Raw genomic sequence first — 22,274 nt, 5'->3', positions numbered from 1 at the left:
TATATATAATATATATGACCAGCAGGCTAAGTAATATAATATATATAATATATATGACCAGCAGGCTAAGTAATATAATATATATAATATATATGACCAGTAGGCTAAGTAATATAATATATATATATATATATATATATATATATATATATATATATATATATATATATATATATATATATATATATGACCAGTAGGCTAAGTAATATAATATATATGACCAGCAGGCTAAGTAATATAATATATATAATATATATATATGACCAGCAGGCTAAGTAATATAATATATATAATATATATGACCAGTAGGCTAAGTAATATAATATATATAATATATATGACCAGTAGGCTAAGTAATATAATATATATAATATATATATATGACCAGCAGGCTAAGTAATATAATATATATAATATATATGACCAGTAGGCTAAGTAATATAATATATATAATATATATGACCAGTAGGCTAAGTAATATAATATATATAATATATATGACCAGCAGGCTAAGTAATATAATATATATAATATATATATATGACCAGCAGGCTAAGTAATATAATATATATAATATATATGACCAGTAGGCTAAGTAATATAATATATATAATATATATGACCAGTAGGCTAAGTAATATAATATAATATAATATATATATATATATGACCAGTAGGCTAAGTAATATAATATATATAATATATTTGACCAGCAGGCTAAGTAATATAATATATATGACCAGTAGGCTAAGCAATATAATATATATATAATATATATGACCAGTAGGCTAAGCAATAAATATATATTATATATGACCAGCAGGCTAAGTAATATAATATATATAATATATATGACCAGCAGGCTAAGTAATATAATATATATAATATATATGACCAGTAGGCTAAGTAATATAATATATATATAATATATATGACCAGCAGGCTAAGTAATATAATATATATAATATATATGACCAGCAGGCTAAGTAATATAATATATATAATATATATGACCAGTAGGCTAAGTAATATAATATATATGACCAGCAGGCTAAGTAATATAATATATATAATATATATGACCAGCAGGCTAAGTAATATAATATATATAATATATAAGACCAACAGGCTATGTAATATAATATATATAATATATATGACCAGTAGGCTAAGTAATATAATATATATGACCAGCAGGCTAAGTAATATAATATATATAATATATATGACCAGCAGGCTAAGTAATATAATATATATAATATATAAGACCAACAGGCTATGTAATATAATATATATAATATATAAGACCAACAGGCTATGTAATATAATATATATAATATATATGACCAGTAGGCTAAGAAATATAATATATATGACCAGTAGGCTAAGTAATATAATATATATATAATATATATGACCAGCAGGCTAAGTAATATAATATATATGACCAGTATGCTAAGCAATATAATATCTATAATATATATGACCAGCAGGCTAAGTAATATAATATATATAATATATATGACCAGCAGGCTAAGTAATATAATATATATAATATATATGACCAGTAGGCTAAGTAATATAATATATATATTATATATATGACCAGCAGGCTAAGTAATATAATATATATATAATATATATGACCAGTAGGCTAAGTAATATAATATATATGACCAGTAGGCTAAGTAATATAATATATATGACCAGCAGGCTAAGTAATATAATATATATAATATATATGACCAGTAGGCTAAGTAATATAATATATATGACCAGCAGGCTAAGTAATATAATATATATAATATATATGACCAACAGGCTAAGTAATATAATATATATAATATATATTACCAGCAGGCTAAGTAATATAATATATATAATATATATGACCAGTAGGCTAAGTAATATAATATATATAATATATATGACCAGTAGGCTAAGTAATATAATATATATGACCAGCAGGCTAAGTAATATAATATATATATATATATATGACCAGTAGGCTAAGTAATATACTATATATATAATATATTTGACCAGCAGGCTAAGTAATATAATATATATATAATATATATGACCAGTAGGCTAAGTAATATAATATATATGACCAGTAGGCTAAGTAATATAATATATATGACCAGCAGGCTAAGTAATATAATATATATAATATATATGACCAGTAGGCTAAGTAATATAATATATATGACCAGCAGGCTAAGTAATATAATATATATAATATATATGACCAGCAGGCTAAGTAATATAATATATATAATATATATGACCAGTAGGCTAAGTAATATAATATATATATATATATATATATATATATATATATATATATATATATATATATATATATATATATATATATATATATATATATATGACCAGTAGGCTAAGTAATATAATATATATGACCAGCAGGCTAAGTAATATAATATATATAATATATATGACCAGCAGGCTAAGTAATATAATATATATGACCAGTAGGCTAAGTAATATAATATATATAATATATATGACCAGCAGGCTAAGTAATATAATATATATGACCAGTAGGCTAAGTAATATAATATATATAATATATATGACCAACAGGCTAAGTAATATAATATATATAATATATATGACCAGCAGGCTAAGTAATATAATATATATAATATATATGACCAGTAGGCTAAGTAATATAATATATATAATATATATGACCAGTAGGCTAAGTAATATAATATATATGACCAGCAGGCTAAGTAATATAATATATATATATATATATGACCAGTAGGCTAAGTAATATACTATATATATAATATATTTGACCAGCAGGCTAAGTAATATAATATATATATAATATATATGACCAGTAGGCTAAGTAATATAATATATATGACCAGTAGGCTAAGTAATATAATATATATGACCAGCAGGCTAAGTAATATAATATATATAATATATATGACCAGTAGGCTAAGTAATATAATATATATGACCAGCAGGCTAAGTAATATAATATATATAATATATATGACCAGCAGGCTAAGTAATATAATATATATAATATATAAGACCAACAGGCTATGTAATATAATATATATATAATATATATGACCAGTAGGCTAAGTAATATAATATATATAATATATATGACCAGCAGGCTAAGCAATATAATATATATAATATATATATATGACCAGTAGGCTAAGTAATATAATATATATAATATATATAACCAGCAGGCTAAGTAATATAATATATATAATATATATGACCAGTAGGCTAAGTAATATAATATATATATATATATATATATATATATATATATATATATATATATATATATATATATATGACCAGTAGGCTAAGTAATATAATATATATGACCAGCAGGCTAAGTAATATAATATATATGACCAGTAGGCTAAGTAATATAATATATATAATATATATGACCAGCAGGCTAAGTAATATAATATATATAATATATATGACCAGTAGGCTAAGTAATATAATATATATATTATATATATGACCAGCAGGCTAAGTAATATAATATATATATAATATATATGACCAGTAGGCTAAGTAATATAATATATATGACCAGTAGGCTAAGTAATATAATATATATGACCAGCAGGCTAAGTAATATAATATATATAATATATAAGACCAACAGGCTATGTAATATAATATATATAATATATATGACCAGTAGGCTAAGTAATATAATATATATGACCAGCAGGCTAAGTAATATAATATATATAATATATATGACCAGCAGGCTAAGTAATATAATATATATAATATATAAGACCAACAGGCTATGTAATATAATATATATAATATATAAGACCAACAGGCTATGTAATATAATATATATAATATATATGACCAGTAGGCTAAGAAATATAATATATATGACCAGTAGGCTAAGTAATATAATATATATATAATATATATGACCAGCAGGCTAAGTAATATAATATATATGACCAGTATGCTAAGCAATATAATATCTATAATATATATGACCAGCAGGCTAAGTAATATAATATATATAATATATATGACCAGCAGGCTAAGTAATATAATATATATAATATATATGACCAGTAGGCTAAGTAATATAATATATATATTATATATATGACCAGCAGGCTAAGTAATATAATATATATATAATATATATGACCAGTAGGCTAAGTAATATAATATATATGACCAGTAGGCTAAGTAATATAATATATATGACCAGCAGGCTAAGTAATATAATATATATAATATATATGACCAGTAGGCTAAGTAATATAATATATATGACCAGCAGGCTAAGTAATATAATATATATAATATATATGACCAACAGGCTAAGTAATATAATATATATAATATATATTACCAGCAGGCTAAGTAATATAATATATATAATATATATGACCAGTAGGCTAAGTAATATAATATATATAATATATATGACCAGTAGGCTAAGTAATATAATATATATGACCAGCAGGCTAAGTAATATAATATATATATATATATATATGACCAGTAGGCTAAGTAATATACTATATATATAATATATTTGACCAGCAGGCTAAGTAATATAATATATATATAATATATATGACCAGTAGGCTAAGTAATATAATATATATGACCAGTAGGCTAAGTAATATAATATATATGACCAGCAGGCTAAGTAATATAATATATATAATATATATGACCAGTAGGCTAAGTAATATAATATATATGACCAGCAGGCTAAGTAATATAATATATATAATATATATGACCAGCAGGCTAAGTAATATAATATATATAATATATATGACCAGTAGGCTAAGTAATATAATATATATATATATATATATATATATATATATATATATATATATATATATATATATATATATATATATATATATATATATATATATATGACCAGTAGGCTAAGTAATATAATATATATGACCAGCAGGCTAAGTAATATAATATATATAATATATATGACCAGCAGGCTAAGTAATATAATATATATGACCAGTAGGCTAAGTAATATAATATATATAATATATATGACCAGCAGGCTAAGTAATATAATATATATGACCAGTAGGCTAAGTAATATAATATATATAATATATATGACCAACAGGCTAAGTAATATAATATATATAATATATATGACCAGCAGGCTAAGTAATATAATATATATAATATATATGACCAGTAGGCTAAGTAATATAATATATATAATATATATGACCAGTAGGCTAAGTAATATAATATATATGACCAGCAGGCTAAGTAATATAATATATATATATATATATGACCAGTAGGCTAAGTAATATACTATATATATAATATATTTGACCAGCAGGCTAAGTAATATAATATATATATAATATATATGACCAGTAGGCTAAGTAATATAATATATATGACCAGTAGGCTAAGTAATATAATATATATGACCAGCAGGCTAAGTAATATAATATATATAATATATATGACCAGTAGGCTAAGTAATATAATATATATGACCAGCAGGCTAAGTAATATAATATATATAATATATATGACCAGCAGGCTAAGTAATATAATATATATAATATATAAGACCAACAGGCTATGTAATATAATATATATATAATATATATGACCAGTAGGCTAAGTAATATAATATATATAATATATATGACCAGCAGGCTAAGCAATATAATATATATAATATATATATATGACCAGTAGGCTAAGTAATATAATATATATAATATATATAACCAGCAGGCTAAGTAATATAATATATATAATATATATGACCAGTAGGCTAAGTAATATAATATATATATATATATATATATATATATATATATATATATATATATATATATATATATATATATATATATATATATGACCAGTAGGCTAAGTAATATAATATATATGACCAGCAGGCTAAGTAATATAATATATATGACCAGTAGGCTAAGTAATATAATATATATAATATATATGACCAGCAGGCTAAGTAATATAATATATATAATATATATGACCAGTAGGCTAAGTAATATAATATATATATTATATATATGACCAGCAGGCTAAGTAATATAATATATATATAATATATATGACCAGTAGGCTAAGTAATATAATATATATGACCAGTAGGCTAAGTAATATAATATGTATGACCAGCAGGCTAAGTAATATAATATATATAATTTATATGACCAGTAGGCTAAGTAATATAATATATATGACCAGCAGGCTAAGTAATATAATATATATGACCAGTAGGCTAAGCAATATAATATCTATAATATATATGACCAGCAGGCTAAGTAATATAATATATATAATATATATGACCAGCAGGCTAAGTAATATAATATATATAATATATATGACCAGTAGGCTAAGTAATATAATATATATATTATATATATGACCAGCAGGCTAAGTAATATAATATATATATAATATATATGACCAGTAGGCTAAGTAATATAATATATATGACCAGTAGGCTAAGTAATATAATATATATGACCAGCAGGCTAAGTAATATAATATATATAATATATATGACCAGTAGGCTAAGTAATATAATATATATGACCAGCAGGCTAAGTAATATAATATATATAATATATATGACCAGCAGGCTAAGTAATATAATATATATAATATATAAGACCAACAGGCTATGTAATATAATATATATAATATATATAACCAGCAGGCTAAGTAATATAATAATATATAATATATATGACCAGTAGGCTAAGTAATATAATATATATATATATATATATATATATATATATATATATATATATATATATATATATATATATATATATATGACCAGTAGGCTAAGTAATATAATATATATGACCAGCAGGCTAAGTAATATAATATATATGACCAGTAGGCTAAGTAATATAATATATATAATATATATGACCAGCAGGCTAAGTAATATAATATATATGACCAGTAGGCTAAGTAATATAATATATATAATATATATGACCAGCAGGCTAAGTAATATAATATATATGACCAGTAGGCTAAGTAATATAATATATATAATATATATGACCAACAGGCTAAGTAATATAATATATATAATATATATGACCAGCAGGCTAAGTAATATAATATATATAATATATATGACCAGTAGGCTAAGTAATATAATATATATAATATATATGACCAGTAGGCTAAGTAATATAATATATATGACCAGCAGGCTAAGTAATATAATATATATATATATATATATGACCAGTAGGCTAAGTAATATAATATATATATAATATATTTGACCAGCAGGCTAAGTAATATAATATATATATAATATATATGACCAGTAGGCTAAGTAATATAATATATATGACCAGTAGGCTAAGTAATATAATATATATGACCAGCAGGCTAAGTAATATAATATATATAATATATATGACCAGCAGGCTAAGTAATATAATATATATAATATATATGACCAGCAGGCTAAGTAATATAATATATATAATATATAAGACCAACAGGCTATGTAATATAATATATATATAATATATATGACCAGTAGGCTAAGTAATATAATATATATAATATATATGACCAGCAGGCTAAGCAATATAATATATATAATATATATATATGACCAGTAGGCTAAGTAATATAATATATATAATATATATAACCAGCAGGCTAAGTAATATAATATATATAATATATATGACCAGTAGGCTAAGTAATATAATGTATATATATATATATATATATATATATATATATATATATATATATATATATATATATATATATATATATATGACCAGTAGGCTAAGTAATATAATATATATGACCAGCAGGCTAAGTAATATAATATATATGACCAGTAGGCTAAGTAATATAATATATATAATATATATGACCAGCAGGCTAAGTAATATAATATATATGACCAGTAGGCTAAGTAATATAATATATATAATATATATGACCAACAGGCTAAGTAATATAATATATATAATATATATGACCAGCAGGCTAAGTAATATAATATATATAATATATATGACCAGTAGGCTAAGTAATATAATATATATAATATATATGACCAGTAGGCTAAGTAATATAATATATATGACCAGCAGGCTAAGTAATATAATATATATAATATATATGACCAGTAGGCTAAGTAATATAATATATATAATATATATGACCAGTAGGCTAAGTAATATAATATATATGACCAGCAGGCTAAGTAATATAATATATATAATATATATGACCAGTAGGCTAAGTAATATAATATATATATATATATATATATATATATATATATATATATATATATATATATATATATATATATATATATATATATGACCAGTATATACAGTGGGGAGAACAAGTATTTGATACACTGCCGATTTTGCAGGTTTTCCTACTTACAAAGCATGTAGAGGTCTGTAATTTTTATCATAGGTACACTTCAACTGTGAGAGACGGAATCTAAAAAAAAAATCCAGAAAATCACATTGTATGATTTTTAAGTAATTAATTTGCATTTTATTGCATGACATAAGTATTTGATCGCCTACCAACCAGTAAGAATTCCGGCTCTTTCAGACCTGTTAGTTTTTCTTTAAGAAGCCCTCCTGTTCTCCACTCATTACCTGAATTAACTGCACCTGTTTGAACTCGTTACCTGTATAAAAGACACCTGTCCACACACTCAATCAAACAGACTACAACCTCTCCACAATGGCCAAGACCAGAGAGCTGTTTAAGGACATCAGGGATAAAATTGTAGACCTGCACAAGGCTGGGATGGGCTACAGGACAATAGGCAAGCAGCTTGGTGAGAGGGCAACAACTGTTGGCGCAATTATTAGAAAATGGAAGAAGTTCAAGATGACGGTCAATCACCCTCGGTCTGGGGCTCCATGCAAGATCTCACCTCGTGGGGCATCAATGATCATGAGGAAGGTGAGGGATCAGCCCAGAACTACACGACAGGACATGGTCAATGACCTGAAGAGAGCTGGGACCACAGTCTCAAAGAAAACCATTAGTAACACACTACGCCGTCATGGATTTAAATCCTGCAGCGCACGCAAGGTCCCCCTGCTCAAGCCAGCGCATGTCCAGGCCCGTCTGAAGTTTGCCAATGACCATCTGGATGATCATGAGGAGGAATGGGAGAAGGTCATGTGGTCTGATGAGACAAAAATAGAGCTTTTTGGTCTAAACTCCACTCGCCGTGTTTGGAGGAAGAAGAAGGATGAGTACAACCCCAAGAACACCATCCCAACCGTGAAGCATGGAGGTGGAAACATAATTCTTTGGGGATGCTTTTCTGCAAAGGGGACAGGACGACTGCACCGTATTGAGGGGAGGATGGATGGGGCCATGTATCGCGAGATCTTGGCCAACAACCTCCTTCCCTCAGTAAGAGCATTGAAGATGGGTCGTGACTGGGTCTTCCAGCATGACAACGACCCGAAACACACAGCCAGGGCAACTAAGGAGTGGCTCCGTAAGAAGCATCTCAAGGTCCTGGAGTGGCCTAGCCAGTCTCCAGACCTGAACCCAATAGAAAATCTTTGGAGGGAGCTGAAAGTCCATATTGCCCAGCGACAGCCCCGAAACCTGAAGGATCTGGAGAAGGTCTGTATGGAGGAGTGGGCCAAAATCCCTGCTGCAGTGTGTGCAAACCTGGTCAAGACCTACAGGAAATGTATGCTCTCTGTAATTGCAAACAAAGGTTTCTGTACCAAATATTAAGTTCTGCTTTTCTGATGTATCAAATACTTATGTCATGCAATAAAATGCAAATTAATTACTTAAAAATCATACAATGTAATTTTCTGTTCAGTTGATGTGTACCTATGATACAAATTACAGACCTCTACATGCTTTGTAAGTAGGAAAACCTGCAAAATCGGCAGTGTATCAAATACTTGTTCTCCCCACTGTATATATAGCACATAATATAGTGGTCACATTTATGACCAGCTGGTTGTACGGTGGTCAGAAAAAGCTGTCATATTTGTTGTTGTAAATTGGTGTATAACTCCTGTCTCTCCCTGCTGTGTGTTCTAGGTGGTGTGTGTGGTGCATAACTTCAAAGGCAAGCTGTTGCTGAGTAGTGAAGACCCCCCACAGGAGAACATGGCTAATGCTTCCATGATGAGCATGTCTAGCGTGGAGAGCCCACTGGAGAACTACGTCACATTGCAGGTACTCAACCCTATACACTCTTCCCTACTACACCCTACACCCTGTAGAAACACCCTATACTCTACACCCTATAGAAACACCCTATACACTAATCCCTATAGAAACACCCTATACACTACACCCTATAGAAACACCCTATACACTACACCCTATAGAAACACCCTATACACTATAGAAACACCCTATACACTACTCCCTATAGAAACACCATATACACTACTCCCTATAGAAACACCCTACACCCTGTAGAAACACCCTACACCCTATATAAACACCCTATTCACTACACCCTGTAGAAACACCCTACACCCTGTAGAAACACCCTATTCAATACACCCTATAGAAACACCCTATTCACTACACCCTATTCACTACACCCTATAGAAACACCCTAGTCACTACACCCTGTAGAAACACCCTATACACTATAGAAACACCCTATACACTACACCCTATAGAAAAACCCTATTCACTACACCCTATAGAAACACCCTATTCACTACACCCTGTAGAAACACCCTACACCCTGTAGAAACACCCTATACACTACACCCTATGGAAACACCCTATACACTACACCCTGTGGAAACGCCCTATTCACCCATTTGCTATGAGACGCGAAATTGAGCTCAGGTACATCATGTTTCCATTGATCATCCTTGAGATGTTTCTACAACTTGATTTGGAGTCCACCTGTGGTAAATTCAATTGATTGGACATGATTTGGAAAGGCACACACCTGTCTATATAAGGTCCCACAGTTGATAGTGCATGTCAGAGCAAAAACCAAGCCCTGAGGTCGAAGGAATTGTCCGTAGAGCTCTGGGGAAGGGTACCAAAACATTTCTGCAGCATTGAAGGTCCCCAAGAACACATTGGCCTCCATCATCACCCCCCTCCTCCGCACACTCCACTGGCTTCCAGTTGAAGCTCGCATCCGCTACAAGACCATGGTGCTTGCCTATGGAGCAGTGAGGGGAACGGCACCTCTGTACCTTCAGGCTCTGATCAGTCCCTACACCCAAATGAGGGCATTGCGCTCATCCACCTCTGGCCTGCTGGCTCCCCTTCCTCTGCGGAAGCATAGTTCCCGCTCAGCCCAGTCAAAACTGTTCGCTGCTCTGGCACCCCAATGGTGGAACAAGCTCCCTCACGACGCCAGGACAGCGGAGTCACTCACCACCTTCCGGAGACATTTGAAACCCCACCTCTTTAAGGAATACCTGGGATAGGATAAAGGAATCCTTCTACCCCCCCCCCCCCCCCCAATTGTAAAGTGGTTATCCCACTGGCTATAGGGTGAACGCACCAATTTGTGAGTCGCTCTGGCTAAGAGCGTCTGCTAAATGACGTTAATGTGCCCATGAGCAAGGCACTTAACCCTAATTGCTCCTGTAAGTCGCTCTGGATAAGAGCGTCTGCTAAATGACTAAAATGTAAAATGTAAATGTAATCATTCTTAAATGGAAAAAGTTTGGAACCACCAATACTCTTCCTAGAGCTGGCCGCCCGGCCAAACTGAGCAATCGGAGGAGAAGGGCCTTGGTCAGGGAGGTGACCAAGAACCCGATGGTCACTCTGACAGAGCTCCAGAGTTCCTCTTTGGAGATGGGAGAACCTTCCAGAAGGACAACCATCTCTGCAGCACTCCACCAATCAGGCCTTTATGGTAGAGTGGCCAGACGGAAGCCACTCCTCAGTAAAAGGCACATGACAGCCCGCTTGGAGTTTCCCAAAAGGCACCTAAAGGACTCTCAGACCATGAGAAACAAGATTCTCTGGTCTGATGAAACCAAGATTGAACTCTTTGTCCTGAATGCCAAGCGTCATGTCTGGAGGAAACCTGCCACCATCCTTACGGTGAAGCATGGTGGTGGCATTATCATGCTGTGGGGATGTTTTTCAGCGGCAGGGACTGGGAGACTAGTCAGGATCGTGGGAAAGATGAATGGTGCAAAGTACAGAGAGATCCTTGATGAAAACCTGCTCCAGAGCGCTCAGGACCTCAGACTGGGGTGAAGGTTCACCTTCCAACAGGACAACGACCCTAAGCACACAGCCAAGACAATGCAGGAGTGGCTTCGGGACAAGTCTCTGAATGTCCTTGAGTTGCCCAGTCAGAGCCCGGACTTGAACCCGATGGAACATCTCTGGAGAGACCTGAAAATAGCTGTGCAGCGACGCTCCCCATCCAACCTGACAGAGCTTGAGAGGATCTGCAGAGAAGAATGGGAGAAACTCCCCAAATACATGTGTGCCAAGCTTGTAGCGTCATACCCAAGAAGACTCGAGGCTGTAATCGCTGCCAAAGGTGCTTCAACAAAGTACTGAGTGAAGGGTCTGAAATTTATGTTAATGTAATATTTCAGTTTTAATTTCTAAAAACCTGTTTTTGCTTTGTCATTATGAGGTATTGTGTGTAGATTGATGAGGGAAAAAAACAATATAATCAATTTCAGAATAAGGCTGTAACATAACAAAATGTGGAAAAAGTCAAGGGGTCTGAATACTTTCCGAATGCACTGTATATATTGTTTCCAATTGATGACCAATGAATTAATGTCCTGCTATAAACATACACGCACGACAGTGTCTAAGGTTTACCAACAATGGTGCGACAATCAAAACACATACAATCAGTGGCAGTCCTGTGGGCGAAAACATCTCGTTGATGAGAGAGGTCGAAGGAGAACGGCAAGAATCATGCTAGCTAACAGGCGGACCACAAACAGACAAATAACGGCGCAGTACAACAGTGGTGTGCGGAACGGCATCTCGGAACGTGCAACTCGTCGATCCTTGTCTCTGATGGGCTGTTGCAGCAGACGACCACACCGGGTTCTCCTCCTATCAGTTAAAAACAGGAAGCGGCTCCAGTGGGCATGCGATCACCAAAACTGGACAATTGAGGAGTGGAATCTTTTTTACTGGAACATAACAGTGAGTTCAGTTTACTTGAGTGGCCTGTGCAGTCCCCAGACCACAACCCAATAGAGCATCTTTGGGATGAGATGGAACGGGCTGATCGCAGCATGAATGTACCGCCGTCCAATCTGCAGCACCTGCATGATGCCATCGCATCAGCATGGACCAACATCCCTGTGGAACGTTTCTGACACCTTGTAGAATGTCCCGAAGACAGGCTGTTCTGGAGGCAATGGGGGGGTCCGACTCCGTACCAGATGGGTGTACCTATTAAACCGTCCGGTTAGTGTATCTTAAACATTCTGTGCACATCAGTACCACTAAACTCCTGTAGGAGACAGACATTGAAGATGAGCCTCCTTGGTCGTTCAAAGAGCGCATTCTGGGGCAGAACACAAGGCAATAAATGTATGCAGCTGTTTGTGTTTGGCTCCAAGACAACCTCTGGAACAATGGCACCATATTATTTTTTATAGTGTACTACTTTTGACCATGTCCCATAGGGTCAAATAATAATAATAATAATAATAATAATAATAATAATAATAATAATAATAATTATTATTATTATTATTATTATTTACCAAATATTTAGAAAGAGGTCATAATTTCATGGAGTCTGTGAAGGAAGAACCCCCATTTAAAAAGTGGTAAGCAAGTTAGGTCCAAAAAACAGATTTTCACCAAGTCAAATTAATTTATTGTGTTAGAGTTTTCATAATGCTTGTATCTAAACCAAAGTAGATCATTTTAAGATTGTTCTATACATCAGTTGGGGTCTCTATAAGCTTCAATATGAGGTCCTAAACCTGGCATGGCAGTGCCTAATATAGTCAAAATGTTTGCCAATGGCAAGTTGAGCAAATTGAAGTGTTTTCTTCCCAGGCATTATCGCTGGGATATGAGGTAACAACAGGGCCTGGTTTATGTTAAAAGTGTTTTAAAAATGTATTTGTTAGGTGTTAAGCCTATGTTCAAAGATGATTAAAATTATTAAAAGACAAAAAAGTGATTTGTGATTATGTTTAATTGTGTTTGGGAAATAAAGATAGACATGGTTTTTAAAAAGGTAGTGGTAATATTTCATTCAGTACAGAAATGTGTAGGTGGTTTAACTTACCCTGTCCCGGGGCTCAACATACCCCATACCCGGGGTAAGCGGCTCAGTTTACCCCATACCCGGGCTAAGCGGCTCAACATACCCCATACCCGGGCTAAGCGGCTCAACATACCCCATACCCGGGCTAAGAGGCTCAGTTTACCCCATACCCGGGCTAAGCGGCTCAGTTTACCCCATACCCGGGCTAAGCGGCTCAGTTTACCCCATACCCGGGCTAAGAGGCTCAGTTTACCCCATACCCGGGCTAAGCGGCTCAACATACCCCATACCCGGGCTAAGCGGCTCAACATACCCCATACCCGGGCTAAGAGGCTCAGTTTACCCCATACCCGGGCTAAGCGGCTCAGTTTACCCCATACCCGGGCTAAGAGGCTCAGTTTACCCCATACCCGGGCTAAGCGGCTCAGTTTACCCCATACCCGGGCTAAGCGGCTCAGTTTACCCCATACCCGGGCTAAGCGGCTCAGTTTACCCCATACCCGGGCTAAGCGGCTCAGTTTACCCCATACCCGGGCTAAGCGGCTCAGTTTACCCCATACCCGGGCTAAGCGGCTCAGTTTACCCCATACCCGGGCTAAGCGGCTCAGTTTACCCCATACCCGGGCTAAGCGGCTCAGTTTACCCCATACCCGGGCTAAGCGGCTCAGTTTACCCCATACCCGGGCTAAGCGGCTCAACATACCCCATACCCGGGCTAAGCGGCTCAGTTTACCCCATACCCGGGCTAAGCGGCTCAACATACCCCATACCCGGGCTAAGCGGCTCAGTTTACCCCATACCCGGGCTAAGCGGCTCAACATACCCCATACCCGGGCTAAGCGGCTCAGTTTACCCCATACCCGGGCTAAGCGGCTCAGTTTACCCCATACCCGGGCTAAGCGGCTCAACATACCCCAGACCCGGGCTAAGCGGCTCAGTTTACCCCAGACCCGGGCTAAGCGGCTCAGTTTACCCCAGACCCGGGCTAAGCGGCTCAGTTTACCCCATACCCGGGCTAAGCGGCTCAGTTTACCCCAGACCCGGGCTAAGCGGCTCAGTTTACCCCATACCCGGGCTAAGAGGCTCAGTTTACCCCATACCCGGGCTAAGCGGCTCAGTTTACCCCAGACCTGGGCTAAGAGGCTCAGTTTACCCCATACCCGGGCTAAGCGACTCAGTTTACCCCATACCCGGGCAAAGTTGTGCCGAGAGACCACTTTTTTTTCCCGACAAGTTATGTTTTCAAAACTGTCATATTTACATGAATTCTGATTATTTCCAGGGATACGCAAAATCCTGAAATATATATGCAGATATCTTTGTTAGAAATAATACTATCTTTCCCTTGACGGAGTGATGCTGAATGTAAAAAAAATGGCTCAACTTACCCCACTCTCCCCTACTAATCTAATGAATAAACATAGCACTGTATGATGCACTGATACACATCAATATATTCTCTGAATTGAATACCTTTTGGTGGTCCTCTGTAGCTCAGCTGGTAGAGCACGGCGCTTGTAACGCCAAGGTAGTGGGTTCGATCCCCGGGACCACCCATACACAAAAATGTAAGTCGCTTTGGATAAAAGCGTCTGCTAAATGGCATATTATATTATTATATTATAAAACCAGCCAATTGGAAGAGTGTCCTACAGGCATAGAACAATGCATACAACAGAACATGCAGTCCACCACTTTCCATTTGGATGAGTTGTGTGGAAGCAGAGCACTGACCCTGACAATACTGTGTCTTTCTCTGCCAGTGACTCACTCACATAGTTATCTTATTGTGGTTGGTGAAATTGTATTATAATCCCTTCCTGCTAACCACAGTATTGACCTGTGGGGTCCCTGTTTTTCCACTGCGTCAAGCTCTTCAGAGCTGGTTTTACTGTGGGAGAAGTGGTTAGTTACTCAACGTTCTCGATGTCTCAGGTGCTCAAGAACATTTCTTCATACTGTTGCATAGCGACTAGTTAGTTAGCAGCGCTGTGAATTATGTGATGTGAGTAGGGCTGTTATTGTGTAGGGCCGCCACACCTGCAGTCACGAGTCATGACCACTGTCAACTTCCACGTAACTCCTGAGTGGCGCAGTGGTCTAAGGCACTGCATCGCAGTGCTAACTGTGCCACTAGAGATCCTGGTTCGAATCCAGGCTCTGTCGCAGCCGGCCGCGACCGGGAGACCCATGGGGTGGCGCACAATTGGCCCAGGGTAGGGGAGGGAAAGGCCGGCAGGGATGTAGCTCAGTTGATAGAGCATGGCGTTTGCAATGCCAGGGTTGTGGGCTCGATTCCCACGGGGGGCCAGTATAAAAAAATATATATGTATTCACTAACTGTAAGTCTCTCTGGATAAGAGTGTCTGCTAAATGACTAAAATGTAAATGTAGTCACGGTAACAAGGCTTCTCCAAGCTCTGATGCTGCTAAATGGTCATTAGTAGCCTACCAAACTTGCTAACTGCCTGGTACTCAGCACTCGATTGTCCCTCTAATCACTCTCACGTCAATGCAAATGTTTTCGAAAATCGAATCAAACACTTACATTACATTTACATTTTCGTCATTTAGCAGACGCTCTTATGGAGTCATGAGTCATGAGCTCATGTTGTTGTCAACATTTCTATAGGCTATGCAATTGTGTGAAAAAAAAACAGTTTTGATGGCCTCTATTAAAAAGAGATTTCTATAGGCTAGGCCTGCTATATTTATTTCTCAACTTTCCTAATATTAAGCACATTGCTTCTCTTTACAACAGGAGTATAGCCTACCTGGCTGGCATGAAAATGAACCACGGGACAAGCGTCATCCATTCGCTATTTAAGTGCATAAATGACATGTATGTGTTTCCCCCTGCTGCTGTTTCAGGACAGGTGCATGATAATGGTCCATTCTAAATCAAAACTAATTTCACACATATTATTCACTATATGTAAAGACAAGATTAAATCAACAATAGTCTGATGGGTGACAAGATTAGCCTATCACATGTGAATGATATATGATCACTTGTGAATGATGCCCAGCTTGTGTTCAGTAAGGCAAGAAACAGCGCATGCCTTTTTTTTGCTACTTTTTCGAATCATAGCCGCACACCTCATGTAGCCTAGCCCATAGGCCTATATACTTTGATAAGGTTTGTATCACAACTTAAGTGGCCAAATAACTTCTTAAAATTAAGCACATTAATCCGCTTTACAACCGGTGTAGAGCCTAACTGGCATACATAGGTGGCACGTGAGTTTCAAGTTTGAAGAAGATTATTTTCACCATAAAAATGCACTTTTATAAAAAAGCATTACATGCATAATGACATTTGCGGTCACTTTTGAGAATGTCGTTTTTCCGCTAATTGATTGTATTTTGGAACATTCGCGCTTATAGCCTACTGCCGTGTGCATTACTGTGCTAATAACTAATATTATTAATATAATTTAATATATTATATATATTATTATTGTATATATATGATATTGAAATAGAAATAATAGTTTGTCAAAATATTAAGCTAAACGTTCTGATCTGTTGCATCAGCCTCATTGATTTTAAAAGGTTTTTTGATGATAGTGGTTGTATTAATTTGGGCTCTATCGCATCCCACAACTGTCCCAGACTATGTTTGGAATAGAATAGGTCAACTTTTGTACTGTGGGGGAAGGTAGATTGACATAGGCTAGTGCTTTTGCTGTTTGTTAGGCCTACTCATCTTGTTGGCTGATGAAGAATTGTGCAAATATGGACAGTTCTTCTAACATCTTCAATATGCGCCTCGGAATTTGATAAGGACGCACGCCCCGATGTGTCTGTCTTCACTTGTAGCCTTTGGGAAGTACCCAAGATTGCCTGTGAGGGCATTGGCTAATAAGAATTGAGATACAGTACCAGTCAAAAGTTTGGACACACCGACTCATTCCAGGATTTTTCTTAATTTTTCACTATTTTCTACGTTGTAGAATAATAGTGAAGACATCAAAACAATGAAATAACACATATGGAATCAGGTAGTAATCCAAAAAGCGTTAACAAATCAAAATATATTTTTGATTTGTGATTCTTCAAATAGCCACCCTTTGCCTTGATGACAGTTTTGCACACTCATGACATTCTCTCAACCAGCTTCATGAGGAATGTTTTTCCAACAGTCTAGAAGGAGTTCCCACATATGCTGAGCACTTGTTGGCTGCTTTTCCTTCACTCTGCGGTCCAACTCATCCCAAACTATCTCAATTGGGTTGAGGTCGGGTGATTGTGGAGGCCATATCATCTGATGCAGCACTCCATCACTCTCCTTGGTCAAATAGCCCTTACACAGCCTGGAGGTGTGTTTTGGGTCATTGTCCTGTTGAAAAACACATGGTAGTCCCACTAAGCGCAAACCAGATGGGATGGCGTATCGCTGCAGAATGCTGTGGTAGCCATGCTGGTTAAGTGTGCCTTGAAATCTAAATAAATCACAGACAGTGTCACCAGCAAAGCACCCCCACACCATCACACGTCCTCCATGCTTCACGGTGGGAACCACACATGCAGAGATCATTCGTTCACCTACTCTGCGTCTCACAAAGACAGAGCGGTTGGAACCAAATCATCAGACCAAAGGGCAGATTTCCACCGGTCTGTTCTTCTTATTGGTGTCCTTTAGTAGTGGTTTCTTTGCAGCAATTCGACCATGAAGGCTCCTCTGAACAGTTGATGTTGAGATGTGTCTGTTACTTGAACTCTGTGAAGCGTTTATTTGGGCTGCAATCTGAGGTGCAGTTAACTCTAATGAACTTGTCCTCTGCAGCAGAGGTAACTCTGGGTCTTCCTTTCCTGTGGTGGTCCTCATGAGAGCCTGTTTCATCATAGCGCTTAATGTTTTCTTCGACTGCACTTTAAGACATTTTCAAAGTTCTTGAAATGTTCCAGATTGACTGACATTCATGTCTTAAAGTAATGATGGACTGTCGTTTCACTTTGCTTATTTGAGCTGTTCTTTTACCAAATAGGGCTATCTTCTGTATACCACCACTACCTTGTCACAACACAGCTGATTGGCTCAAACGCATTAAGAAGGAAAGAAATTCCACAAATTAACTTTTAAGAAGGCACACCTGTTAATTGAAATGCATTCCAGGTGACTACCTCATGAAGCTGGTTGAGAGAATGCCAAGAGTGTGCAAAGCTGTCATCAAGGCAAAGGGTGGCTACTTTGAAGAATCTCAAATATAAAATATATTTTGATTTGTTTAACACTACATGATTCCGTATGTGTTAATTCATAGTTTTGATGTCTTCACTATTATTCTACACTGTAGAAAATAGGAAAAATAAAGAAAAACCCTGGAATGAGTAGGTGTGTCCAAACTTTTGACTGGTACTGTATCTGAGAGAGCTATGTGAGTGAGAGGTGCTTCGGAGCACGCAGCCGGGAGAAGGGAATTATAATGATTATACTCAGCTCAAGGGCACAACGGCCACTGGCCGCAAAATACATGAATTTTTTTAGGGGGCATTACGGCCACACAAAGGGGATGCCGCCGGGAAATTTGAGGCATTATCAAGTGCTTGTCAAATTGTGAATGAGAGACTGATGAAGTTTGTGCAACCTGCGTAAAAAACACTGAACCAGTCGCATCATGCAGCCTTAGAATGTATTAACAATCTAAACATGTAGCCCAACGTTTGTATAACAGCTAAAGTTGCACAAATAGCTGTAAATTAAGCATATAGGAGGAACTGTTTCTTTGTTAACCGCTCAACACAGAATAGCCGCATATGCGCACTCCCTCAAATCATTTGGAAGAAATATCCTTTCTATTTTATTCAGCTTTGTTCATTTGCATTCTTCATACTATAAAATAATATAAAATAATGCCACGGAATTCTAACCAAATCTTGTCTGCTAAATGAACTAGTGTAGCCCACAGCCATATGGCATAGCCAGATCAGGGCCTGACATAATGACAACTCAGAGTATGCTATTCTGTTCTTCTGAAATAGACTACATTTTCTTCATAACATGTTTCTTTAGACCTGTCTAAAATAAATAATGGATTTAATGTGATGATGTTGGCTATATTGAATGGAATTGATTAGACTTTAAAATGTAGACGTTCCAAAGGTCTGCGTCAGTGGCTTGTAGGCTACGTTTAGAAGCCAAGAGATGCTCAATGTGTTTATGTTAATTACCGGAACAATTACCATGAGACAGGCAGTTATTTGCTTGACAAAATGTCATGTCCGCCACAGCCGTAGATGTGAGGCATTACCAACCTGTTATACCACATCAGTCAGGCTGTGGCGGTCATGACACCCTCCCAGTCCACCAGATTATTATTATTTTTTTACCCAGAAACACTGACACAAATAACTGCATCAGTCTTCAGTCCCATTTTAAAACAAACGACAACATTCAAGGGTTAATGAAGCCTTCCTAAAACCTTCATAAGTATGAAAATTTCCTGTGTAACGTGATTAGGAATACTTTTTGAATGGCGTATGAATCTTGCATCTGCATCTGACACAGACAGGGGCTATATGCACCTTATTTATGGAACAAACTGCAGATTCAACTTAAGTTAGACACGCTGGTGTCCCTTGCCCATTTTATTGGAGGATCAATATGATGTTGTCTGTGATTGTTTCTGTTGAATTGTGTTTTTTTGTTTTGTATGTTTGAAATGTTCTTGTCTGTATGTCTAAAACTGTACATGTCAACATGTTTACACAGGGCACAGCCGTAAAAGAGATCCAGGTCTCAGTCTGTTTTTCCCTGTTAAAATAAAGATTTAAATAATAATAATAATATGGCGGTTGAACTAGATGATCAAGGTAACACATAGCTAGAGTACAAGCCGCATCCCCCCCCCCCCAAAATAAATTTTTCTGTAACTCGTCTTATTACATCGCTGTTGTATTTTATCTTTCCTCTTTTTAGAATCACATCGCCTTCGCTGAGGTCACATGACGCTGAATCAGCAGTCTGGCAAACCCATTGGACATCCACGCTCTTCACCGTCCAATCAAAAATTGAATAGCTCTTCACCGTCCAATCAAAAATCTAATAGTCAAGGTGCAATGCTAACTCATTATGTACGGTTACTGTATGAGGTCTGTTAGTGTTGTTGTCTGTCCAGTCTCTGTATCATGGCCTATACAGCAGTCAGGTTAAAATTCCTCAATAGCATGATTGGAAAGGCCTTTGCTGGGTTTCTCCATTTATTTAATCTATTTTGGGACTAAATCCCCAAATGAAGAAAATCAACTGGAATCAACTTGAATCAACTGGACCCAGATGCCACTATCTACTGAAGCAGATAGGAATTCACCATGGAAGTGACTCATCCATTTTGCCACAATGTTGGTCAAATAGGTTCTTAATCATCACTTCTAAATTATAAATTTTGACAAATATGCATATCAATTCAGGATTAGTAAAATCTGCTAACATGTGCATTGCAAGACCTAACTGCTAAAGTGTTATTATATTCAAATGATGAAAAAAATAGCTGTATAAAATGTATACATACGTCAATATCCTTTTGCCAAATGTTATTGCTGTCTATTTTCTTATGGTTGTACACTGTATGTTCTGTATGTACTGTATGTACTGTATGTACTGTATGTACTGTGTGTACTGTATGCCCTGTATGCACTATGTACTGTACAGTATGTACTGTATGTACTGTATGCAATGTATGTATTGTATGCATTGTATGTACTGTATGCCCTGTATGCACAATGTACTGTATGTACTGTACTGCACTGTATGTACTGTATGCACTGTATGTACTGTGTGTAATGTGTGTACTGTATGCACTGTATGTACTGTATGTACTGTATGCAATGTATGTATTGTATGCATTGTATGTACTGTATGTACTGTATGCACTGTATGCACTGTATGTACTGTATGTACTGTATGTACTGTATGTGCTGTATGTACTGTATACACTGTATGTATTGT

The 22,274-nt window shown here is 35.3% G+C and overlaps 1 protein-coding gene across 1 annotated transcript in view; it reads left to right on the top strand.

Annotated features, from left to right (window-relative positions):
* LOC311121110 (phospholipid phosphatase-related protein type 5-like) overlaps positions 1-21,275 on the top strand; it is a gene marked incomplete at both ends in the record, with an annotated part of 96,027 nt that extends 74,752 nt beyond the window's left edge. The window contains 2 exons of the mRNA XM_084195641.1: positions 10,162-10,299; positions 21,246-21,275. Of these exons, the coding sequence (XP_084051767.1) occupies positions 10,162-10,299; positions 21,246-21,275 (168 nt within the window). The remainder of the gene's footprint in view (positions 1-10,161; positions 10,300-21,245) is intronic.
* Positions 21,276-22,274: the final 999 nt, after the last annotated feature.

Source organism: Coregonus lavaretus (genome assembly GCF_964263955.1).
Source record: "Coregonus lavaretus genome assembly, contig: HAP1_SCAFFOLD_1386, whole genome shotgun sequence".
Taxonomy (NCBI): domain Eukaryota; kingdom Metazoa; phylum Chordata; class Actinopteri; order Salmoniformes; family Salmonidae; genus Coregonus; species Coregonus lavaretus.
Note: the sequence above shows the minus strand (reverse complement) of the source record. Positions and strands in the feature narration are given on the sequence as shown.